A 26,948-nucleotide genomic window follows, 5' to 3' on the forward strand; every position below is an offset into this window, starting at 1 on the left:
AAAGGGTAAATTTTTATTTTTATGTATTTTTAACCCCTTTGCGACCTGCCGATATTGCGCTTTCCGATTTTTTTTTTTTCGATTTTCTTCTTCCGCGAGCCGTAAATCTTTTATTTTTCTGTCAATATAACCATATGAAGGCTTGCTCATTAGTTTAACCATATAGTGTACTGGAAAAAGGCAAAAAAAAAAATCCAAAACGTTGAAAAATTAAAAAAGAAGTGCGATTGCACGATGGTTTTTGAGATATTTTATTCATCCTGTTCACTATATTGTAAAACTGATGTGTGGGTGGGATGCCTCTGGTCGGTGCGAGTTCGTAGACACCAAACATGTATAGGTTTACTTTTTTTTCTAAAGGCTTGAAAAAAACCCAGACATTTGTTCAAAAAAAGTGGCGCACGATTTGCGCCATTTTCTGCGACCCTTAGCATTCTCATTTTTCAGGATCTATGGCTCAGTGATGGCTTATTTTTTGCGTCTTGAGCTGATGTTTTTAACGGTACAATTTTTGCGCACATGCTACGTTTTGATCAACTGTTATTGCATTTTGCGTAAAATTTGCCGAGACCAAAAAACATACTATTGGCGTTTGGACTTTTTCTGCTGCTACGCTGTTTACCGATTAGATTAATTGATTTTATATTTTGATAGATCGGGCATTTGTGAGTGCGGCAATACCAAATGTGTATTTTTTTTTACCCCTTTAACACTAGAACTTCTGAGGTAGTCATTTTGACTACTTTGCACCATGTATTTCTATATAGGTGTCACGAGTCCAGTAGTTCTAGTGTTAATCTTCAATGCGGCGAATGGGGGGTGATTTGAACTTTGTTTTTTTTTTATTTTTTTAATTTTTCAAAATTTTTTTTTTTTACTAGTCCCCCTAGGGGGCTAAAAGGATCAGCAATCTGATCATTCTCCCATATCTGCTGATCACAGCTACACAGCTGCACAGCTGTGATCACCAGATATGCTTATCTCCTATCTCACAGCTCTCGGCCAGTGAAACAGGAAGTGGAGTCATGTGAGCTACCGGAGTCATCATAAGACCTTGTGCTACCATGACAACCATCGCATCCACGTGACTTACGGTGTCGGGCGGTGAGTAAACTTTAACCGCGACTATAATGGCGCTGTCACATTTTTACAGCGCCATTTAAGAGGTTATCAGATACTGGCAGATCGCGGATCTGCTCAGGCCTGCTAGGCACACATGTCAGGTGTACAAATCAGCTGACATGTGCGCGGATCCCTTTGGCTGCCCGCAGCAGCCGGGTGGGGTTAACACTATAACAGCTGGGACGTAATTTTACTGTCCACGGTCGTTAAAGGGTTTAAAACTATTTTATTATGCTTACGTTTTAGTTCCCTTAGGTAACGTGGACCTCGCTTACTCTGTATACTGCAATGTTAGGCTATGTTCACAAGTTGCATTTTTGCTGCGTTTCTTTTTGCATGGATTTTTCAGGCGTTTTATGCAAATTAAGAGCTGCTTTTTACAGCACCAGCAAAAGCTAAGAGATTTCATAAATCTCATGCACACGATGGCTTTTTTCCCCTCACAAATGGAAAATTGCTGCGCTTTTGAAAGAAGCAGCGTGGCAATTCTTTCAGTGTTTTTGTTGCTTTTTTCACCATTGAAAGCAGTGCGAGAGAAAAATCAGCTGCGTTCCTTGCTGCTTTTGTGGTCAATGAAATTACCTTTATTTAATCATGTATTGTAGACAAATGAGAAACCAAAAATGCTGCAAAAACACAGGAAAAAAAAAAAGCAGTAGCAAAATCTGCTTTTTGGAAGCAGCACTTTTTTTCGGCAAGTGAGCAGGTTTTACTGCAAAAAAAAAACAAAACAACATGTGAACATAACCTTATAGAAATTGACAGCAGCATCTAAATGGTTAACAGCAGCTCCAGCTGCGGCTATTAGACAAAGATGGCTGGTACTGGTTTAGCAGGCATCTGCCGTGTGTGGAGCAGGCTCAGCTCATGACCCTATTCCATGACTGATATATCTGTTGTGCGCCATTAAGTGGTTAAAGGGAACTTGTCACCAAGTTTTCCCTTATGAGCTGCGGCCACTACCAGTGATCCCTTATATACAGGATTCCAGAATACTGTATATAGGAGCCCAGGCTGCTCTGTATAACATTAAAAACAGCTTTATAACACTCACCTAAGGGGACGGTCCAGTCCGATGGATGTCACTGGTCTCGGTCTGGCACCTTCTCTATATGTTGTGGGATCGGCGTCCTCTGTCCCAGCCCCATGTGCATGACGCATCCTACATCATTCACACAGAGGCCGCCATTGCGCTCCTGAGCAGGGCAGATCAAAGTGCAGAAGCGCAGGAGTGCAATGGAGGCCGCTGTGTGAAGGATGCAGGACGCGTCATGCACGTGGGGCTGGGACAGAAGATGGCGCTCACACACGATGGAAGAGGCACCGGACTGATAGCTGCGACACCTATCGAAGCGCCACCTAGGTGAGTATAATAAAGGTGTGTTTTATACAGAGCGGCCTGGGCTCTTATATATACAGTATTCTAGAATGCTGTATATAGGGGCTCACTGGTGGTGGCCGCAGCTTATAAGGGAAAAACCTGGTGACAGGTTCCCTTTAACATGCCATTGTGCCCGTCAGCAGCCACCACTAGGGGGAGCTTATGGAGCAAACAGTTTGCAGTAAACTCACACGCTCCCTCTAGTGGTGACAGCATCCAGTCTATAAAATCCAACTTTATACAGATACAAATATATCTCTGACCATTATAAATCTATATTATGAAATTTATCAGGCCAGAATATTTAGAATCCCACTAATAATATTAAGAGGGTGATTATCCACTGATTAGAGTCATATCAAATTACTTGCCCAATGGAAAACTGCTGCAGAGCTCCGATGATACAGTGTACGCGGCCATACAGAGGAAAGGAGGCGGCTGCTTCCAGCAATGAATTCTCTGCTTGTGTGATTTCATACTCGAGGTTATCCATCAGCAGGCGAATAACTGAAGAAAAGCATACGATATTACTGCCTGCCCCATATGTACCGGAGCATCTCTCTAATGCAGAGGTTCCCAACTCCAGTCCTCAAGGCACATCAACAGTGCATGTTTTCAGGATTTCCTTAGTATTGCACAGGTGATAATTTAATCACCTGCAAAGGTGCTGAATCCAACACCCATGCAATGCTAAAGAAATCCTGAAAACATGCACTGTTGATGTGCCTTGAGGACTGGAGTTGGGAACCTCTGCTCTAATGGACACTTTACTGTGTGTTACTGTATATTTCACCTTTTATATGAAGTGCAGAACTGAATAGACACAAACCTCACTATTAGGGGCAGATCTAGAATTAATACTAAAATATATAGTTAGCCAAGAGTGATGGCTCCTTATGTACATTTACTCCGTTTGGCAATGTTCCTCCAATATACAAATTAAAGACTTCTGACCCCACCTACTAGTAATAAGGTTTAACCATTCCTCTTACTTAGGAAATCATTAAATTTTTAGGATCCTTGTAATAAAGGCTCAAAATCCATTCATGCAGCAATGTGCAGAGAGCTCCCCCTTGTGGTGGCTACATGATGCAAGAATTTTATCATTTAAAAAGGGGGCTTAAATTCATGCAATTGCAGCTAAAAAAAAGAGAATTTTGTTACTTACTGTAAATTCTTTTTCTTATAGTTCCGTCATGGGAGACCCAGACCATGGGTGTATAGCTACTGCCTCCGGAGGACACACAAAGTTACTACACTCAAAACGTGTAGCTCCTCCCTCCTAGCATATACACCCCCTGCTAGCCAGTCCTAGCCAGTTTAGTGCAAAAGCTGAAGGAGGACATCCACCCACAAGAAGAGACAGAGTAAAATCCGGAAGAACCGGAACCTCTGTGTACAACAATAACAGCCGGTGAAGACACACGGAACAAGAAACCTGCCAACAGGCAATAGGGAGGGTGCTGGGTCTCCCATGACGGAACTATAAGAAAAAGAATTTACGGTAAGTAACAAAATTCTCTTTTTCTTTATCGTTCCTATGGGAGACCCAGACCATGGGACGTTCAAAAGCAGTCCATGGGTGGGAATAAACAGACAACTGAGAAGCAGGCAAACCCAACTTCACAAATGGGCGACAGACGCCTGAAAGATGCGTCTGCCCAAGCCCGCGTCTGCCAAAGCAAGAGCATGCCTTGGATAGAGCTTCGAAAAAGTATGCAGACTAATTCGAGCTGCAGTCTGACAGACCTACTGAGCCGTAGCCTGGTGCCTGAAAGCCGAAAAGGCACCGACAGGTCTGATCAAATGTGCTCTGATCCCCGGCGGAGAAGGCACTTGAGTACACTTGTAGGCCTCGGAAATGGCCGACCTAAGCCAACGAACCAGGGTCGGCTTAGATGCCGAGAGACCGCTACGCTGACTAGCAGTCAGTACCAGAGAGAGGTGCACCGCCTAATAACGGCGGTGCGAGACACATAGATCCGGGGCGCCCGCACCAGATCCAGGATATGCAACGCTTCCTCAAAGCGATGAACAGGAGCCGGACAAAAGGAAGGCAGGAAAATTGCCCCGGATAAGGTGGAAGCAGTAACCACCTTAGGGAAAAAAGTCCGGAGTCGGACGGAGACCACCTTGTCTTGATGCAAAAGACCAAAAAAGGGGGTGACTCAGAGAGAGTGCAGCCAGAACTCCCTGGCGGGAAATTCTAGCTACCAGAAAGACTACTTTCTGTGAAAGATGAAACAAAGAACCTCCCTAAGAGGCGCAAAGGGGGGTTTCCGGGAACCGGGAGGACCGGATTAAGGTCCCAGGGCTCCATAGGCCGCCGGAAAGGCGGAATGATGTGAGATGCGCCCTTAAAGGAGCGCACCGGAGCCAGCCGGACGATACGCCGCTGGCACATACTGACAGAGCCGAGACCTGTCCCTTAATGAGGGATAGTCCTAGCTGTAGACCGGACTGTGGAAGGGACAGGAGGGTCGGCAAGGCTAAAAAGGTCCAAGGACACTTTGGGGCTCGAGTCATAGCGGAGATGACTTCAGGAAGGATACCAGAAGTCGCCAAGATCCAGGACTCAATAGCTACGCCGTCAATCTGAGAATCCAGAATTCTGACGGAAAAAACGGACCTTTTGAGAAAAGGTCTGGACGGTCCGGAAGATGCCATGGCAACCCAACGGACAGAAGGAGCAGGTCAGGGTACCAAGCCTGCCTGGGTCAGTCTGGAGTAAGAGAATGACCCGACGGCCCCCTTTACTGATCTTGCGCAGGACTCTGGGCAAGAGGTAGAGACGAAGCTGGGATCAAACATGAACCAGTGTGTCTACCGCAAAACCTGAGGATTGTGGATCACGGTTGGACAGCTGAAATAGTCTGCCTCACAGTTTTGACATCTAGGATGTGGGCTGCGGATACGGTGGACTAGGAGTCCCTTGTCCACTGAAGAATGTTGAGGCGCCAAGATTGCCAGGCGGCTGAGTGTCCCGCCCTGGAAGTTGATGTAGGAAAACGCTGTCACGTTGTCCGACTGGACTCGAATGTGCCTAGCCGCCAACAGATGGTGAAGGCTTAGAGAGCTAGAAATACAGCTCTGATTTCCAGCCCATTGATCCAGAGGGCTGATTCGGACAGAGTCCAAGCGCCCTGCGCTCCACGGTGGAGATATACTGCTCCCAAGGCGGAAAGACCAGCACCCTGGTGAGGGTCACCCGGGACGGGGCCAGGAAGTCCCTGAGACAGAGTGGCCGAAACCACCACTGAAAACGAGCCCCTGGTCAGTGGCAAAGCCACCACCCCGTGGAAGGAGGGAGTTCGCGTGTACAGCGGAAAACATCCAGTCTCAGAGGACGCAGGAGAAACTGGGCAAGGAATCGCTTCCATTGACGCCACCGTCTGACCAGCACCTGTATTTGGTGTCTGATAGAACGACGTCGACCGCCAGCGGAGGGACTACTGATCGACTAAGAGCAGCTAAACAAGAGCCGACAGAGTCTCGAATTGCGTCCCTGAGAACCTCTGGTTCGAAGTCAGAGTGGACTTGAACAGAATGACAAGCCACCCGAATAGGTTAGAGTGGCGAGAGTAAGCGAAGTACTCTGCTAAGAGTCTGCACTGGAGGAAGCCCCGAGAAGAAGGCCGTCCAGGCCAAACGATCACTGCCAATCCCTAGGGGTGCAGGACCCTAATCACAGCAGCCCCAATGAGAATACTCGAGGGGCCGTGGCTAACCCCAAGGGAAGAGCCACGAATTGGACCACTCCGATGGCAAAACGTAGTCAACGCTGGTGTGAAACTGCGATTGACCCCTGCAGAAAGGCATCTCTGATGCCGATGGCTGCTAGGGAATCTCCTTGGGTTCTTGATTGATCCGGTGAAAAAAACACACGGAACAAGACCGAGACTCCATGTGAACACGCCACACCTGACCATGCTTGAAAAGCTAAAGATCCAGGTCGGAAGGCACCGCCCTCTAAGGGGACTAGGAATAGATTTAAACAAAAATCTCAGAACCGTTCCCAGTCGGGAACCGGTACAATTACTCCATTGGTCTGCAAGAAATGCCACGGCCTGTGAGAAGGCGGCGGCCTTGGAGCCGGGAGGAGGTGACAGAAAAAATCTGTTTGGCGGGTGGACAGAATTCCATCCTGTAGCCATGGGAGATATAATCCCGCCCCCACTGAACGGAGACGTGTTAGAACCATACGTCGCCAAGTGGAAGGAGCCTGCCACCGACCAGGAGGAGGTTGGCGTGGCTAGATAGCTCGGAGGAAGCTGACTAAGTGGCAACATCTCCTGCGGTCTTCTGAAGACGCAGCTTCAAGCCAATTGGTTCTATGAACCTAGGCCGAGCTAGAGGACGATCAGATGGAGGAACGGAAACCACCGAAACCTCAACTGATTCCTGCCCTGGACAGGTTCCCTGGTTTAGGTTTGTGGCAAGGAAGAACTCTCCCCGCCAAGAGCTTCCTAAATTTCATCCAGTTGGTTCCGAAGAGACTGGTCCCACCAAAGGGGAGCCCAGCAAGGAACCTCTATAGAGGCATCTGCCCTCCATTTCCGAAGCCACAGGAGCCTGCGGATAGCGAGGAAGTAGCCAAGACCACCGCCGTGCGGTGTCCAGCATGGCAGACCTGGCAGAGGATGAAAAGACTGAAGTCTGGAAGTTCAGGCAACCGTCTTGGGCATAGAGTCCCTGTGAGGGAAAGCATCTCCTCTGAGGAGCCATCAGCCACTGACGGAACGGTCCGGGCTGAGCCACCTGAGGTGAATGAGCCCACCTTTTGACCACCATTGGTGGACAGGGGAAACACAGTCCTCAGAATCACGCTTCATGGGAAGCGACTGTCAGAGCGGACCCTGGGCTGGTCACAGGGCCTGAAAACTGGAGTGGTTAAGGAACACACATTGTGTTCACCTAGATAAGGTAACTCCGGCGGATTGAGGTCCAGTACAAAATTAATGTACCGTGGGATCCTTATAGAGGTGCCGTCAGCCACTGATACAACTATCCGGGCTGAAAGTCTAGACACCGGAGTGGCCACCCCTGGCGAATGAGTACACTCCTTGACCACCTCTGATGGGAGGGGGAGACAGGCAGCAGAACCCCGCTGTGGGATCTGCAGGACAGGCTGTGGGCTTGGACGCAGCGGGCTAACAACTGGAGTGGTTAAGGAACACACTCCTCGTCCTGTTAAAGGTATACTGATGCCTTTCTGCCAGCGGGGAATACTCCCCTGATACAGGCGGATGGAGGTCCAGTACAAGTATAATGGACGCAATCCAATCAATCGCATCCGCGTCACCTACGGACGGATCAAAGTACCTAAAGTAGCGACCGAGCCCCTGGTAGAGACATCCTCCTCGTCCAGTGAGTCAGCTCGTAATCGGAGCTGCGGGACGGGGAGGACAGGGGACCCTACGTCTCCCTGTCAGGAGGACGGGGTCTGTGAGCTTTGCTGAGCGAGCAGAAAACGCCCTGAGAAGGGGGCTGCATGCTCAGCAGATGCCGGGACAGCCGACCCCTGGAAAAAAGATTCCCCCAGGGGTCAGCCACCGAAACCGGAGCAGCTGGAGGGACCATGAATGAGCCTCCAAGCTGAGGGGCCACAGTGGTTATGAGCTCGGTACAGCCGTACGAGACTACCAGCAGTGGATAATAAAAACAGCCTGCAGCCTCGCTCTGTGAGACATGCTGCAGAGGTGGGGGGCTCTGTCTAGAATGTCTAGAATACCCAAGACAGGGGTTCAGCCTGGGGAGACTCCAGGCTGAGGCACCACCACATAAGAACCATTACAGTGTGGGTCTGTGCTAGTTCAGGCAATATGAGCTTACATGCAGAACATGTAGTGTACAGCCTTGGAGCTTTGCTCCTAGTGTGAGACATGCTGCTGAGGAGGAGGTTCTATAATAAAGAATTAACTCCTTCAGAATGCCCTGATAGTGTATAAAAGTGCACAACCAGAGGTTGTGACTTATCAGGCCGCTATTATGAGTGCCCCCCGGGTTCCAAGCCTGGACCCCCAGCCAGATATCCACTCCCTCTGCACTGCAGAGCAGCCAGCGCCGACCAGTGTACTAAGAACGCTGAGAAAATGGCACCAGAGTGAGGGGGGGGGGCGGGGGTTAACCCAGGAGCGGGAATCGGAGGGCTAAGGAGATGTACAGGGGAGGGAATCATCTCCTCAAAAAGGAGTGTCCTCCCCTGTGCAGAGCGGCCGACGGGCGGCGCTGCAGTGTCCCCCTGCATGACTGACATGCAGGAGAACGAAACGAAACTAGGCCGCGGCTGAAGCCGGGGCCTAGAGTTATGCATGCGGCCGAAAATCAGGCATCATCGGCGCGGTACTCAGTAAAAACCGTGGAACCGGCCGGAAACACAGTAAAAAGCAGCATTATTAAAGCAAATCACTGTCCCCTCCAATAAAAAGTGCCCCACATTGCAGGAAAGACCCTCTGAATAACGTCTCTATACTTAGCTTTGAGACGCAGGGCCCAGTCCCTGGTGGGGTGGGGGTTCAGTGCTCCGTCCAGCAGGGTCCTGCCAAAGGGCTGAGGATGGAGGCCGGTCTCCTGCAAGGCAGTGAGAACCGTGTTGGCTCTAACCTCAAGCCAGAGCCCCTAAGGGATGGTGAAGGAGCGCGGCATGAAGGGCTCCTGCCCTGAATCAACCTTAACAGCACCGCCGCCAGGGGGGTGTGAAGGGACATGCCGGGGGTCCAGTGGACCCGCTTTTCTTCCAAATCTTTAGAAAAAATGAAAAATCAAAAAAGGATGCATGTGTGTGTGTGATCCTCCTGACACAAAGCATGAAACTGGCTAGGACTGGCTAGCAGGGGGTGTATATGCTAGGAGGGAGGAGCTACACGTTTTGAGTGTAGTAACTTTGTGTGTCCTCCGGAGGCAGTAGCTATACACCCATGGTCTGGGTCTCCCATAGGAACGATAAAGAAATATTTTTTGCAATTGGATATTGTTAAACATTTTGCACCGTTTTGCCCTTTACAGCCTCTGGTGTTAGTGTGTCTTTGGCTGGCGGCTGAATGAGTGAAAGGAGGCTCCATCAGCGAGCTCTCAGGGGAGTTTGTAACGGTTTTGGGGATTTTTCTCGGCTCCTCTCAGCTGATTTATGGCCACAGACTTTATTGAAGATGAATACGCCCAGAAACCAGGAGCCTATAAAGGCCAAACAGTACAATACTTTTAAGGAAACCCAATTGCAAATATGATTATTATCCCCAATTACATAGAAGTAAAAAAAAAAAATGCTCAAAAATTGGGACAACCCTCTGAAAGGCATAATCTGCCACATGACAACCCTCTATATTAAAGATCAGCATAAATGAAAAAACAAATACTATTTGTACCACCCGCATGAGCGCCACTTCTGTGCTCTGAGCCCCATGTCCTCAGCTTCTCTGAAGACATAAATAATGTCACATTACCGCTGCAGACAATCAGCGGACATGGAGTTCTGAGAATAGGAGCGGCACCGGTTCACTAGTGAAGGATATTTTTTTTCACAGTTATTTAGCATACTGCAACAATACAGGGTTGTCTAGTTGTGAACAACCCCTTAAAAGGGTTTGGGGCTTTTTTTTTTTTTTTTACAGTTAAAGAGGACCAACCAACAGGATTTTGCTATATGAGGTGCGGGCGGTACCATACAGGCAGTAAGATGCTGAATCCAGGCATACCTGTTATAGAAAGATCCGATGCTTGGTTGATGAAATATCTTCAATCAAAGTTGCAGAAAAGCACTGCACTTTGATTGACAGGTGCCACGGGGACAAGCCTTTGTGGGTTGGGTCCCTGGCATTTATTCCTCTTCCAGTGTCCTCTATGACGTGCCCCCTACTCTTTAAATATCCCTCTGCGCCGCCATTGCTGTTGTTGGCGGCGCATTCGCATTGCCACAGTAGGGTCCTTGTGGTTTATTCCTCCTTGTTTGCCCCCCTTTTATTTCAACATTGCGCCGCGCTGCCATTGCTGTTAGTTACACTGGCACAGTAAGTCTGTCTTCATTAAAATGGCGCCGGAGTCCGCGCATGTCTGTACCGTGATCTCCGGAGCCATTTTATTGCAGACACTATGGTGAAGAAAATGGGTGGCATGTAAAAAAATTAATCAGCGCACGCGTCGCTACCTCTCAGTCGTCGCCACAGTGTCTTCAATAACATGACATCAGAGATCGTGGTAAACGCAAGCACGGATTCCGGCGCCATTTTAATGAAGACAGAATTACTGTGGCAATGCAAATGCGCCGCCAACAACAGCAATGGCGGCGCAAAGTGATATTCAAAGAATAGGGGGCACGTCATAGAGGACGCTGGAAGAGGAATAAATCCCAGGGACCTGACCGACAAAGACCCGCCCATGTTGCACCTGTCAATCAAACTGCAGCGCATTTCTGCAACTTTGATCAAAGATATTTCTGCATTGGATCTTCTATAACACGTATGCCTGGATTCAGCATCTTACTGCCTGTACGGCCCTGCCTTTATCTCATATGGCAAAATCCTGTTGGTTGGTCGTCTATAATGTCCCATAGAGAGACAAAGTAAGGGCACTTTCACACTTGCGTTGTTTGGCAGCCGTCACAATCCGCCACTTTGGGAAACAGCGCAATCCGTTAACGGATGTGCGCTGTTTCCCATTGACTTGTATTGATGACGTATTGCGACGGATAGCCTTGCGTTGTATTCGCCGGCAGACGCTGTGTTGCATCCGCCCGAACGGAAAAAACGCAGCATGTAGCGTTTTTCTGCGCTTCCCAAAGCGTCAAAAAAACGCAATGTGCTGGATTCCGTCGGCGTCCGTCATTTTTATAATGGAAGCCTATGGTGGCGGAATACGTCAGAATCTGTCATTTGATGGATTCCTGTCACGGATCCGTCTTTACACAATGGCGCATGCTCAGTTGAGTAAAATGCTGAAAAAAAAGCTACAATGGATTCCGTTGTTTTGCAGGATCCGTCGCATAAGTTGTGCCACTATATGCAACGCATCCGTTACATCCGTCACACAACACAACGCGATGGATGCTGCACAACGCAAGTGTGAAACCAGCCTGGGCGGCTGACATCACTTCCTGTAGTAGGCGGCTGACATCACTTCCTGTAGTGGGCGGCTGACATCCCTTCCTGTAGTGGGCGGCTGACATCCCTTCCTGTAGTGGGCGGCTGACAACACTTCCTGTCCCAGCAAAGACCACCCCAGAAGAGCAAGTGGCAGCGCTGGAGCGGGGGGAGGGGTAGAGATCAGTAGTAAACTATTGCCCCTTTTATAAGTATCCATATCCTCGGCAAACGTTAAAAAAAAAAGTCGTTAAAAACCCCTTTAAATAGGGCAGCAATGAATACTATAAAGAAAAATAAGCTAAGGCAGTGATAACTAACCGCCCAAGGTGTTTCTCTCCACAAAACTGCTGCTATTCATATCTGCCGGCTGATAGCCGCCTTCTCTCTGGGTGTCTTGTGCCACCTGAACTAGAGCGACTTCCAGACCCTCCTGATGTATCAAGAAATTCAGCAAGTAGGAAGCGGTGACACAATCAAAGTGCTTGGTGCTGGTGCTGAGACCCATCGCTGCCTGCAGCAGAACCAGAAGATTCTCCGACTCCTGAAAATGAAAAGGAAAACGTTACCATGGTAAAGTGGTTGCGGCAAGCAGACGACGGCTGAGCGGGCCAAAACCCACTGGAAATACTGAGAATTCTATTTTTTAGTCTTTTCACTGAAAAAGGTTAAACATTGATGAAAGTTGGTCATTTTTTCAAAATTTTTATTACTTTGTTGTTGTTTTTTTATTTCAGCTATGAAATTAGATTTCTAGGATACCTGCAGGTCCTAAGGAAGGAAAAAAGTCTTGGGAGAATAATGGCTTCCGATACTTGACGGCAGTCCTAACGAGCGCAAAGAAGGAAGACTAATGTATGTACAAGAAGCGTATTCTATTTCCTGCACTAGAAGAACAATCACTAATTCCCCACGTTGAACCACAAAGGCCTGGACTACTGGCGACAGTTAATTATCTCATTAGCTGGGACCCTAATTATTGCACCATGATGCAATTATACGGCTAGTTTATCACACCCAGCACAAAAGAATATATAGTTTTCTGGAAGGTTTCCGACTTTACCTCTTAGACTTCCCATGATGAGGGAGACAAGAATCTCGACAACAAATGGAGCTCTACCTTTTGGAAAGGATTCTGGCTAAGCTTCATATGAGAAGGAGGGGAGCGAGAAGGAGGGGTGCGAGAAGGAGGGGTGTGAGAAGGAGGGGTGAGAGAGAGGAGAAAGGAGAGAGAGGAGAAAGAGGAGAGAGGAGAAAGAGAGAAAGAGGAGAGAGAGAGAGAAAGAGGAGAGAGAGAGAGAGAGACAAAGAGGAGAGAGAGAGACAAAGAGGAGAGAGAAAGATGAGAGAGAGAGAAAGATGAGAGAGAGAGAAAGATGAGAGAGAGAGAAAGATGAGAGAGAGAGAAAGGAGAGAGAGAGAAAGAGGAGAGAGAGAGAAAGAGGAGAGAGAGAGAAAGAGGAGAGAGAGAGAAAGAGGGAGAGAGAGAGAAAGAGGAGAGAGAGAGAAAGAGGAGAGAGAGAGAGAAAGAGGAGAGAGAGAGAAAGAGGAGAGAGAGAGAAAGAGGAGAGAGAGAGAAAGAGGAGAGAGAGAGAAAGAGGAGAGAGAGAGAAAGAGGGAGAGAGAGAGAAAGAGAGAGAGAGAGGAGAGAGAGAGACAGAGGAGAGAGAGACAAAGAGGAGAGAGAGACAGAGGAGAGAGAGACAGAGGAGAGAGAGAGAAAGAGGGAGAGAGAGAGAAAGAGGGAGAGAGAGGAGAGAGAGACAGACGAGAGAGAGACAAAGAGGAGAGAGAGACAGAGGAGAGAGAGACAGAGGAGAGAGAGAGAAAGAGGGAGAGAGAGAGAAAGAGGGAGAGAGAGGAGAGAGAGACAAAGAGGAGAGAGAGACAAAGAGGAGAGAGAGAGAGGAGAGAGAGACAGAGGAGAGAGAGACAGAGGAGAGAGAGACAGAGGAGAGAGAGACAAAGAGGAGAGAGAGAGAGAAAGATGAGAGAAAGAGGAGAGAGAGAGAAAGAGGAGAGAGAGAGATGAGAGAGAAAGATGAGAGAGAGAAAGATGAGAGAGAGAGAAAGATGAGAGAGACAGAAAGAGTGGAGAGAGAAAGAGCGGAGAGAGAAAGACGAGAGAGAAAGAGTGGAGAGAGAAAGAGCGGAGAGAAAAAGCGAGGTGAGAGAAAGGGGAGAGAGAAAAAGAGAAAAGAGTAGGAAACGAAAGAAGAGAAGACAGGAGAGAAAAAGAGGAGAGAGAGAAAAAGGAGAGCGCGAGAGGGAGAGAGATTTTTGCAGCACAGAAGTCCAAGTACCCATTGACTTATATGGGCTTGAGGTCAGGTCCAGATGCCGAACCGAACAAGCCAAACTTCCACGGATCAGCTCATGTCTCTAGTGTCTAGTTTTTGATCCCATCTTTCTTAAATTTGCCATCTGATTCCACAGATTTGGGCCTTTATCTTTAGGGTTAGTTTTTATCGTCTCTGCTAAAAAAAAGGGCGTGGCTCCCATGATCCTCTGGGGCGCTTCTTCAGGCTGCTCTGCAGAGATACTTTGTGAGCAACTTAGTAAAGACCCTAAAGTTCAGCACCAATTATTAAAGCTCGTATTCAGAGAACCGTATGGTGGATGTAAAACATAAAAACAATCAGTGGAGAAGTGGGAACAAGGTAAGAGCTAAAAGTGACCAATTTTAACCTGGTAATAGGTCTTTTAAAGGGTCAATATTGACATAGGATTGCTACTTGCAATAGGTGGCATTAAAGACCTGTAAAAGAACACTGTGAAAAGGTTATTTGTATATTTTAATTCCCTTGGAGAATTACATGGTCTCCAAATCCCTACAATTGTAGAGAACTGTAGAGTAGAGGCAGGTTCCTTTGTGATAAGTGCCCACGGCAAACTGTCAGGCCGGTGATCAGAGGTGATCTTTTAGAACCTGCCTCTACTCTACAGTTCATTCAATGGATCTCTCTAGATATATGTCTGGATTATAATTGGAGCCTCCTATTATCACAGTCCAAAATAGGATTATTTTTCCATATAACTAAGATCCTACATTTTGAGGTCGGCTCTTCAAGCTTGTACTTGATTCTTCTTTTGTTACATTCCAATACCTTACAGTTTGAGGTGCCCATGTTATTAGACAAGACAGATATCTGCCATATATGTAGAATAAGGTGAATTATGTCCTCTGGAGGACACCTCTAGTCATGACATAGAAGTCCTTATGTGGTGTATTTAGAAGCAAAAATCTTTTGTTACACCCTTAGCCTCAGTCATTGAAGGCTTATGCCGAAACGTCGTTGACTGCTTTATATTGAAAAAAAAAAGAACAAATAAAAGTTACTAGAGTTCCTCCTGCTTCCAGGCCACACACAGGCCTTCTGGAAATTCCGATAGGGTGCGCAAGCGGCCACGCCCCCTTTCTTAAAAAGCCAGCGTCCCATTACCCAGAAGTGATCCTTGAGGTCAGCTATCACCCTGTAGGTGTTTAAGACTGCCTCTCCTTAGGGGAGGCGCCTGGGCAACGTTGCCTATACTTAGTGTGTTGGTTGTTTCGCAGGTCCCATACCGGCTACTGTGTCTAGTTCTGTGTTTCGTGTCCTAGTACCAGTTACTTGCTCCGCTAACCTGTGTCTCTTCTTAGAGCCTTCTATTGCTGCCACTACCTCCGTACTGCCACGTCCAAGTTACCACCTCTGTGCTGCCACGTCCGAGTTACCACCTCCTTGCTACCACATCTGAGTCACCATCTGTGCGCTACCACGTATGAGCACATATGTACCGGACATCAGAGACTCACCAGTCCGTCAGAGCTGACACCACTGGTCCTGGCTGCTGTGCATTTAGGCCTCCTGGGGCTGCGCTTTACAATCCCTGTATAGGGGTTAGCTCCTCCAGGGGAGTCTGGTGTACGGCCCAATGCGTCCACTCCCGGACACTCACCACCCCTCGGCGACCGTAACACAGGGTTATGGGATGCCGGCAAATAGAGAGGAAACACACAATGAGCTTCCTAGCCTAGGACACCGGCCACCTCACATAGACTACAGTGGCTGGTAAACCAAGCAACGAGCAATAAACAGCAAAATTACACATCCTTCCCTTATTGAGAACAAAGAGGATTCTTACAAGCGCTTTGCAATTTGGGCCATTTATGTTGGGACATTCCCTTTAAAGAATGATCTTGGGAAAATAGAGAAATTTCCAAATTAATTTCCATTGTCTCATATTCTCCTAATGTCTCCCCTTTGCGGCTCGGAGCACATTGGCTTTAGCTGCTCTGGTAAGTTGGCCGGCAGAACTGATCACATACCGTACAATGTGGTGGGGGAATAGCTGGAACGACACAGGGAGCAGATGATAATGTGAGACAGCAGGACAGCCAGGACTTTCATTTGCGAGATGATCACATACTTTTTTAGTCAGAGTTTGGCCAATACATCCCAAAATGATTCCTAAACCCCGTCTCACACCAAAGGCAATGTTCATTTCACAATCCAATTTTCCATCGCATATTCCCGTGATCCATATGCCACATGGCGGGGGCACATTACCCTACGGTCAGAGCCGACTGAACGGACAGAAAGTGAAGTTATTTTGATCAATTTTTATTGCATTTTTTTGGGAGTGTTGCCACGACCAAAAAACAGCAATTTTGTGTTTATGTTTATGCTATGGTTTGAATAATTGAATACATTAACCCCTACACGATCAAGGACAAATACATGCGTCCTTGGCTATGTCTGTCCTTTTAATGCGTGCTCCCCGCACATGTATGCTGATCTGATCAACAGACTTGCAGCTAACAGGTATGGGTGGATGGGAGATCTACCTGTGCCTGTGAACTCCTTATATCGCGCTGTTTGACAGCGTGATTTGACATGCGCCAGCAAGGATCGTGCTAGTTACCGCTGCCACCAGTGGCCCCGTGACGCAATCACGGGGAGCCAATGGGTTGGTATTACATCATGGGGTCAGGTGATGACCCCTGTCGCTGTCATGACTTACTTCTTGTGAGCATCGGCACTTACAGTAACAGCATTTCTGCTGATCAGAGCAGTATTGAAGCATCGCCCTGATCAGCAGAAGCGATCAAATAGTGCAGGCATAATGCTCCCTAGGGGGACTAGTAAAAAAAAATAAAAATATACATATATACAGTTAGGTCCAGAAATACTTGGACAGTGACACAATTTTCGCGAGTTGGGCTCTGCATGCCACCACATTAGATTTGAAATGAAACCTCTACAACAGAATTCAAGTGCAGATTGTAACGTTTAATTTGAAGGTTTGAACAAAAATATCTGATAGAAATTGTAGGAATTGTACACATTTCTTTACAAACACTCCACATTTTAGGAGGTCAAAAGTAATTGGACAAATAAACCAAACCCAAACAAAATATTTTTAGTTTCAATATTTTGTTGCGAATCCTTTGGAGGCAATCACTGCCTTAAGTCTGGAACCCATGGACATCACCAAACGCTGGGTTTCCTCCTTCTTAATGCTTTGCCAGGCCTTTACAGCCGCAGACTTCAGGTCTTGCTTGTTTGTGGGTCTTTCCGTCTTAAGTCTGGATTTGAGCAAGTGAAATGCATGCTCAATTGGGTTAAGATCTGGTGATTGACTTGGCCATTGCAGAATGTTCCACTTTTTTGCACTCATGAACTCCTGGGTAGCTTTGGCTGTATGCTTGGGGTCATTGTCCATCTGTACTATGAAGCGCCGACCGATCAACTTTGCGGCATTTGGCTGAATCTGGGCTGAAAGTATATCCCGGTACACTTCAGAATTCATCCGGCTACTCTTGTGTGCTGTTATGTCATCAATAAACACAAGTGACCCAGTGCCATTGAAAGCCATGCATGCCCATGCCATCACGTTGCCTCCACCATGTTTTACAGAGGATGTGGTGTGCCTTGGATCATGTGCCGTTCCCTTTCTTCTCCAAACTTTTTTCTTCCCATCATTCTGGTACAGGTTGATCTTTGTCTCATCTGTCCATAGAATACATTTCCAGAACTGAGCTGGCTTCATGAGGTGTTTTTCAGCAAATTTAACTCTGTCTGGCCTGTCTATTTTTGGAATTGATGAATGGTTTGCATCTAGATGTGAACCCTTTGTATTTACTTTCATGGAGTCTTCTCTTTACTGTTGACTTAGAGACAGATACACCTACTTCACTGAGAGTGGTCTGGACTTCAGTTGATGTTGTGAACGGGTTCTTCTTCACCAAAGAAAGTATGCGGCGATCATCCACCACAGTTGTCATCCGTGGACACCCAGGCTTTTTTGAGTTCCCAAGCTCACCAGTCAATTCCTTTTTTCTCAGAATGTACCCGACTGTTGATTTTGCTACTCCAAGCATGTCTGCTATCTCTCTGATGGATTTTTTCTTTTTTTTCAGCCTCAGGATGTTCTGCTTCACCTCAATTGGGAGTTCCTTAGACCGCATGTTGTCTGGTCACAGCAACAGCTTCCAAATGCAAAACCACACACCTGTAATCAACCCCAGACCTTTTAACCACTTAATTGATTACAGGTTAACGAGGGAGACGCCTTCAGAGTTAATTGCAGCCCTTAAGAGTCCCTTGTCCAATTACTTTTGGTCCCTTGAAAAAGAGGAGGCTATGCATTACAGAGCTATGATTCCTAAACCCTTTCTCCTATTTGGATGTGAAAACGCTCATATTGCAGCTGGGAGTGTGCACTTTCAGCCCATATTATATATATAATTGTATTTCTGAACATGTTTTTGTAAACCGCTAAAATAACAAAACTTGTGTCACTGTCAAAATATTTCTGGACCTAACCGTGTGTGTGTGTGTGTGTGTGTGTGTGTGTGTGTGTGTGTGTGTGTGTATGTATGTATGTATGTATGTATGTATGTATGTATGTATATATATATATATATATATATATATATATATATATATAGTAACTGCTCAAAAAAATTAAGAGAACACTAAAGAAGGGAATTTTGTTACTTACCGTAAATTCCTTTTCTTCTAGCTCCAATTGGGAGACCCAGACGATTGGGTGTATAGCTACTGCCTCCGGAGGCCACACAAAGCATTACACTAAAAAGTGTAAGGCCCCTCCCCTTCTGGCTATACACCCCCCGTGGGATCACGGGCTGCTCAGTTTTAGTGCTAAAGCAAGAAGGAGGAAAGCCAATAACTGGTTTAAACAAATTCAATCCGAAGTAACATCGGAGAACTGAAACCGTTCAACATGAACAACATGTGTACTCGAAAAAAACAAAAATCCCGAAGGAAACAGGGCGGGTGCTGGGTCTCCCAATTGGAGCTAGAAGAAAAGGAATTTACGGTAAGTAACAAAATTCCCTTCTTCTTCGGCGCTCCATTGGGAGACCCAGACGATTGGGACGTCCAAAAGCAGTCCCTGGGTGGGTAAATTAATACCTCAAGTTAGAGCTGCAAAACAGCCCTCCCCTACGAGGAGGCAACCGCCGCCTGCAGGACTCTTCTACCTAGGCTGGCGTCCGCCGAAGCGTAGGTATGCACCTGATAATGTTTGGTGAAAGTGTGCAGACTCGACCAGGTAGCTGCCTGGCACACCTGTTGAGCCGTAGCCTGGTGTCGTAATGCCCAGGACGCACCCACGGCTCTGGTAGAATGGGCCTTCAGCCCTGATGGAACCGGAAGCCCAGCAGAACGGTAGGCTTCAAGAATTGGTTCCTTGATCCATCGAGCCAGGGTGGATTTGGAAGCCTGCGATCCTTTGCGCTTACCAGCGACAAGGACAAAGAGTGCATCCGAGCGGCGCAGGGGCGCCGTGCGGGAAATGTAGATTCTGAGTGCTCTCACGAGATCCAACAAATGTAAATCCTTTTCAAACCGATGAACTGGATGAGGACAAAAGGAAGGTAAGGAGATATCCTGATTGAGATGAAAAGAGGATACCACCTTAGGGAGAAACTCCTGAATCGGGCGCAGCACTACCTTGTCCTGGTGAAAAACCAGGAAGGGAGCTTTGGATGACAGCGCTGCCAGCTCGGATACCCTCCGAAGAGACGTGACCGCTACCAGAAAGGCCACTTTCTGTGAGAGTCGAGAAAGTGAAACATCCCTCAGAGGCTCGAAGGGCGGCCTCTGGAGAGCAACTAGTACCCTGTTCAGATCCCATGGATCTAACGGCCGTTTGTACGGAGGGACGATGTGACAAACCCCCTGCAGGAACGTGCGTACCTGAGGAAGTCGTGCTAGACGCTTTTGAAAAAATACCGATAGCGCTGAGACTTGCCCTTTAAGGGAGCCGAGCGATAAGCCTTTTTCCAAACCAGATTGCAGGAAGGAAAGAAAAGTAGGCAATGCAAATGGCCAGGGGGACACTCCCTGTGCCGAGCACCAGGATAAGAAAATCTTCCACGTTCTGTGGTAGATCTTAGCAGACGTGGGCTTCCTAGCCTGTCTCATGGTGGCCACGACCCCTTGAGATAATCCTGAAGATGCTAGTATCCAGGACTCAATGGCCACACAGTCAGGTTCAGGGCCGTAGAATTCAGATGGAAAAACGGCCCTTGTGACAGTAAGTCTGGCCGGTCTGGTAGCGCCCACGGTTGGCCGACCGTGAGATGCCACAGATCCGGATACCACGACCTCCTCGGCCAGTCTGGGGCGACGAGCAGGACGCGGCGGCAATCGGACCTGATCTTGCGTAGCACTCTGGGCAAGAGTGCCAGAGGGGGAAACACATAGGGCAGCTGGAAATGCGACCAATCTTGCACTAAGGCGTCTGCCGCCAGAGCTCTGTGATCGCGAGACCGTGCCATGAAAGTTGGGACCTTGTTGTTGTGCCGGGATGCCATTAGGTCGACGTCCGGCCTTCCCCAGCGGCGACAGATTTCCTGAAACACGTCCGGGTGAAGGGACCATTCCCCTGCGTCCATACCCTGGCGACTGAGGAAGTCCGCTTCCCAGTTTTCTACGCCGGGGATGTGAACTGCAGATATGGTGGAGGCCGTGGCTTCCACCCACATCAGAATCCGCCGGACTTCCTGGAAGGCTTGCCGACTGCGTGTCCCGCCTTGGTGGTTGATGTATGCCACCGCTGTGGAGTTGTCCGACTGAATTCGGATCTGCTTTCCTTCCAGCCACTGCTGGAAGGCTTGTAGGGCAAGATACACTGCCCTGATTTCCAGAACATTGATCTGAAGGGTGGACTCCTGCTGAGTCCACGTACCCTGAGCCCTGTGGTGGAGAAAAACTGCTCCCCACCCTGACAGACTCGCGTCTGTCGTGACCACCGCCCAGGATGGGGGTAGGAAGGACCTTCCTTGTGATAATGAGGTGGGAAGAAGCCACCATTGAAGAGAGTCCTTGGCCGTCTGGGAAAGGGAGACTTTCCTGTCTAAGGACGTCGACTTCCCGTCCCATTGGCGGAGAATGTCCCATTGAAGTGGGCGCAGATGAAACTGCGCAAACGGGACCGCCTCCATTGCTGCCACCATCTTCCCCAGGAAGTGCATGAGGCGTCTTAAGGGGTGCGACTGGCCTTGAAGGAGAGAGTGCACCCCTGTCTGTAGTGAACGCTGCTTGTCCATCGGAAGCTTCACTATCGCTGAGAGAGTATGAAACTCCATGCCAAGATATGTTAGTGATTGGGTCGGTGACAGATTTGACTTTGAAAAGATGATGATCCACCCGAAAGTCTGGAGAGTCTCCAGCGCAACGTTCAGGCTGTGTTGGCATGCCTCTTGAGAGGGTGCCTTGACAAGTAGATCGTCCAAGTAAGGGATCACCGAGTGTCCCTGAGAATGCAAGACTGCTACCACTGCTGCCATGACCTTGGTGAAAACCCGTGGGGCTGTCGCCAGACCAAATGGCAGGGCTACGAACTGAAGGTGTTCGTCTCCTATAACGAAGCGTAGAAAACGCTGGTGCTCTGGAGCAATCGGCACGTGGAGATAAGCATCCTTGATGTCTATTGATGCTAGGAAATCTACTTGAGACATTGAGGCAATGACGGAGCGGAGAGATTCCATCCGGAACCGCCTGGTTTTCACGTGCTTGTTGAGCAGTTTTAGGTCCAGAACAGGACGGAAAGAGCCATCCTTTTTTGGCACCACAAACAGATTGGAGTAAAAACCTTGACCTCGTTCCTGAAGACGAACAGGGATCACCACTCCTTCTGCCCTTAGAGAGCACACCGCCTGCAGAAGAGCATCGGCTCGGTCGGGATGTGGGGAAGTTCTGAAGAACCGAGGCGGAGGACGAGAACTGAACTCTATCCGGTACCCGTGAGACAAAATGTCTGTTACCCACCGGTCTTTGACCTGTGGCAGCCAAATGCCGCAAAAGCGGGAGAGCCTGCCACCGACCGAGGATGCGGAGAGAGGAGGCCGAAAGTCATGAGGCAGCCGGCTTGGAAGCGGTTCCTCCGGCTGCTTTCTTTGGGCGTGAGTGAGTCCGCCAGGAATCTGAGCTCCTCTGCTCCTTCTGAGTCCTTTTGGACGAGGAGAATTGGGCCCTGCCCGAACCTCGAAAGGACCGAAACCTCGACTGTCCCCTCCACTGTTGAGGTTTGCTTGATCTGGGCTGGGGTAAGGAAGAGTCCTTACCCTTGGACTGTTTAATGATTTCCGCCAATTGCTCACCAAACAGTCTGTCTTGAGATAATGGCAAACTGGTTAAGCATTTTTTGGAAGCAGAATCTGCTTTCCATTCCTTTAACCATAAGGCTCTGCGTAAAACCACAGAGTTGGCGGACGCCATTGACGTACGGCTGGTAGAGTCCAAGACCGCATTGATAGCGTAAGTCGCAAACGCAGACATTTGCGAGGTCAAGGACGCCACTTGCGGCACTGATGGACGTATGACAGAGTCCACCTGCGCCAGACCAGCTGAAATAGCTTGGAGTGCCCACACGGCTGCGAATGCTGGAGCAAACGACGCGCCGATAGCTTCATAGACAGATTTCAACCAAAGGTCCATCTGTCTGTCATTGGCATCTTTAAGTGAAGCCCCATCTTCCACTGCAACTATGGATCTAGCCGCAAGCCTGGAGATTGGGGGGTCCACCTTTGGACACTGGGTCCAGCGTTTGACCACGTCAGGGGGAAAGGGATAACGTGTATCCTTAAGACGTTTGGAGAAACGCTTATCTGGATAAGCATGGTGTTTCTGGACTGCTTCTCTGAAGTCAGCGTGGTCCAGAAAAGTACTCAATTTACGTTTGGGATACCTGAAATGGAATTTCTCCTGCTGTGCTGCTGCCTCCTCCGCTGGAGGAGAAATATCCAGCAGCCTATTGATGGCCGCTATAAGATCATTCACCATGGCGTCACCATCAGGGGTATCCAGGTTGAGAGCAGTCTCAGGATTAGACTCCTGATCACCTAGCTCTGTCTCATCATACAGAGAATCCTCTCGCTGAGACCCTGACCAGCGTGATGACGCCGAGGGTCTCTCCCAGCGAGCTCGCTTAGGCTGCCTGGGACTGTCGTCCGAGTCAGAGCCTTCAGCCTGTGATGCCTGGGACCCCCTTGGAGCACGGATTAGTTCCAACTGAGGGGGACCGGGAAACATTGAATCAGCAGTGCCCATGGTCTGAGTGACCGGCCTGGACTGCAAAGTTTCTAGAATTTTTGTCATAGTCACAGACATCTTATCAGCAAAAACTGCAAACTCTGTCCCCGTCACCGGGGCAGGGTTCACAGGCGTCTCTGCCTGGGCCACTACTAGCATAGACTCCGGCTGACGAAGTGGCACAGGGACCGAACATTGCACACAATGGGGGTCAGTGGAACCTGCCGGTAGATCAGCCCCACATGCGGTACAGGCAGCATATAAAGCCTGTGCCTTGGCACCCTTGCTTTTTGCGGATGACATGCTGTTGTCTCCTCAGAGCAATATAGGGGTATAAGCCAAGAAGCGACCGTACAGTGCAATATATAGGTACAGACAAAAGTACACAAAACAACACTGTGGCACTAGTGGGGTCAGCACCTAGGTGCTGCTTACCGCCCGCTTAACAGCGGGTGTGTGGTCGCCAGAATCCCCTGTCTGGGTCTCCCAGGGCTATGTCCGTTCTCCAGCTCAGACTGCGTGCAGGAATGGCTGCCGGCGTCCTGTGAAGAGGGGCGGGCCGTGGGCGTGCTGCAGACAAAGAGCGGGAAACTGGCGTCCCACTGTGCCCAGTGAGAGGGCTGGAGTATGTAAAATAAGACTCCAGCCCTCGGCGCTGACTATTGTACAGCGTCTCTCCCCTTCCCTGACTGACAGGGCTGGGGGCGGGAACGAAACGTAACTAGGCCGCAGAAGCCGGGGACTAGATTTATAAGCGCTGCCGTCGTAAAAGCACGGTCGGCGCGAAGTCCCCGGCGCACCACAAGTCGCAGCCGCGCCGCAGTCTCCGTGGCGGCCGGCGCGGTAGTTCCCCACACATAAACTCACTCAGCTAAGCTGCAGTGAGTATAACCCAAGCGCGCAGCGCTACTGTCCCCGGCGCACTAGAACACCCAGCAACGCTGGAGTGTGTCTGTGCCTGTCTGTACGGGGACACAGAGTACCTGAATGTTGCAGGGCCTTGTCCCTGACGGTACCCAGCTCCGTATCCAGCAGGATCTCCGGGTCTGTGGATGGAGCCCCGGCCTCAGAGTCTGGAGGCCGGTAAGATCCCACTTCACCAGAGCCCTCAGGGGGATGGGGAAGGAAAAACAGCATGTGGGCTCCAGCCTCCGTACCCGCAATGGGTACCTCAACCTTAACAAACACCGCCAACAAGAGTGGGGTGAGAAGGGAGCATGCTGGGGGCCCTTTGCATGGGCCCTCTTTTCTTCCATCCGATATAGTCAGCAGCTACTGCTGACTAAACAGTGGAGCTATGCGTGGATGTCTGACCTCCTTCGCACAAAGCTTGAAAACTGAGCAGCCCGTGATCCCACGGGGGGTGTATAGCCAGAAGGGGAGGGGCCTTACACTTTTTAGTGTAATGCTTTGTGTGGCCTCCGGAGGCAGTAGCTATACACCCAATCGTCTGGGTCTCCCAATGGAGCGCCGAAGAAATAACATTCTGTTGTATAAGTGCTCCCTTTATTTTTTTGGGGTACATACATTATATTTATATTTTTATATATATATATATATATATATATATATATATATATATCTAAATATACATATATGTATACACACACACACATATATATGTACACATATACACATACACACACATATATATATATATATATATATATATATATATATATATATATATATATATATATATATATATATATATATATGAGAAAAGAAGGGAATTTTGTTTACTTACCGTAAATTCCTTTTCTTCTAGCTCTAATTGGGAGACCCAGACAATTGGGTGTATAGCTACTGCCTCCGGAGGCCACACAAAGTACTACACTCAAAAGTGTAAGGCCCCTCCCCTTCTGCCTATACACCCCCCGTGGGATCACGGGCTCCTCAGTTTTAGTGCAAAAGCAAGAAGGAGGAAAGCCAATAAACTGGTTTAAGCAAATTCAATCCGAAGGAATATCGGAGAACTGAAACCATTCAACATGAACAACATGTGTATACAAAAAAACAGGGGCGGGTGCTGGGTCTCCCGATTAGAGATAGAAGAAAAGGAATTTACGGTAAGTAAACAAAATTCCCTTCTTCTTTGTCGCTCTATTGGGAGACCCAGACAATTGGGATGTCCAAAAGCAATCCCTGGGTGGGTAAAATAATACCTCGTAATAGAGCCGTAAAACGGCCCCTTTCTACAGGTGGGCAACCGCCGCCTGAAGGACTCGTCTGCCTATGCTGGCATCCGCCGAAGCATAGGTATGCACCTGACAGTGTTTCGTGAAAGTGTGGAGGCTGGACCAGGTATCCGCCTGACACACAAGCTGAGCCGTAGCCTGGTGCCTCAAGCCCAGGACGCATCCACCGCTCTGGTAGAATGGACCTGCAGCCCTGAGGGAACCGTAAGCCCAGCAGAACGATAAGCTAGAGAATTGGTTCCTTGAACCACCGAGCCAGTCTTGATTTGGAAGCCTGTAACCCTTTACGCTGGCTAGCGACAAGGACAAGAGTGCTTCCGAGCGGCGCAGGGACGCCGTACGATCGATGAAGAGTCTGTGCGCTCTCACCAGATCTAATCAAGTGCAAATCCTTTTCACATTGGTGAACTGGATGAAGACAAACAGAGGGTACGGATACCCTGATTGAGATCAAAGGGGGGATTCCACCTTAGGGAGAAATTCCGGAACCGGACGCAGAACCCCTTGACCTGGTGAGACACCGGGAAGGGGACTTTGCACGACAATGCTGCCCCGACAGACACTCTCCGAAGTGAAGTGACTGCTCCTAGGAAAACCACTTTCTGCGAAAGGCGTGAGAGAGAAAAATCCCTCATAGGCTCGAATGGTGGTTTCTGCAGAACCATCAGCACCCTGTTCAAATCACAGGGTTCTAACAGTCGTTTGTAAGGAAGGACTAAGCGGCAAACCCCCTGCAGGAACGTGCGTACCTGAGGTAGTCTTGCTAGGCGCTTCTGAAAAAAAAATACAGAGAGCGCTGAGATTTGTCCGTTAAGGGAACCGAGCGACAACCTTTTTCCAACCAAATTGCAGGAAGGAAAGAAAGTAGGCAAGGCAATTGGCCAGGGAGAAACTCCCTGAGCAGAGGACCAAGATAAGAATATCTTCCACGTTCTGTGGTAGATCTTGGCAGATGTGTTTTCTGGCCTGTCTCATAGTGGTAATGACCCCTTGAGATAATCCTGCAGATGCTAGGATCCAGGACTCAATGGCCACTCCATCAGGTTGAGGGTCGCAGAATTCTGAAGGAAAAAACGACCCTTGAGACAGCAAGTCTGGTCGGTCTGATAGTTCCCCCGGTTGGCCTACCGTGAGATGCCACAGATCCGGGTACCACGACCTCGTTGGCCATTTTGGAGCGACGAGGATGGCGCGGCGGCAGTCGGACCTGATCTTGCGTAACACTCTGGGCAACAGTGCCAGAGGTGGGAACGCCTAAGGGAGTTGAAACTGCGACCAATCCTGAACGAAGGCGTCTGCCGCCAAAGCTCTGTGATCGTGAGACCGCGCCATGAATGCCGGGACCTTGTTGTTGTGCTGAGACGCCATTAGGTCGACGTCCGGCATCCCCCAGCGGCAACAGATCTCCTGAAACACGTCCGGGTGAAGGGACCATTCCCCTGCATCCATGCCCTGGCGACTGAGAAAGTCTGCTTCCCAGTTTTCTACGCTCGGGATGTGAACTGCGAATATGGTGGGTGCTGTGGCTTCCACCCACAGCAGAATCCGTCGGACTTCCTGGAAGGCTTGCCGACTGCGTGTCCCACCTTGGTGGTTGATGTAAGCCACCGCTGTGGAGCTGTCCGAC

The 26,948-nt window shown here is 48.9% G+C and overlaps 1 protein-coding gene across 1 annotated transcript in view; it reads right to left on the bottom strand.

Annotated features, from left to right (window-relative positions):
* Window positions 1–26,948, bottom strand: part of THADA (THADA armadillo repeat containing) — a 906,435-nt gene that overhangs the window by 753,733 nt on the left and 125,754 nt on the right. The window contains 2 exon segments of the mRNA XM_075341438.1: window positions 2,875–3,010; window positions 11,899–12,121. Of these exon segments, the coding sequence (XP_075197553.1) occupies window positions 2,875–3,010; window positions 11,899–12,121 (359 nt within the window).

Source organism: Anomaloglossus baeobatrachus, chromosome 3 (genome assembly GCF_048569485.1).
Source record: "Anomaloglossus baeobatrachus isolate aAnoBae1 chromosome 3, aAnoBae1.hap1, whole genome shotgun sequence".
NCBI lineage: Eukaryota > Metazoa > Chordata > Amphibia > Anura > Aromobatidae > Anomaloglossus > Anomaloglossus baeobatrachus.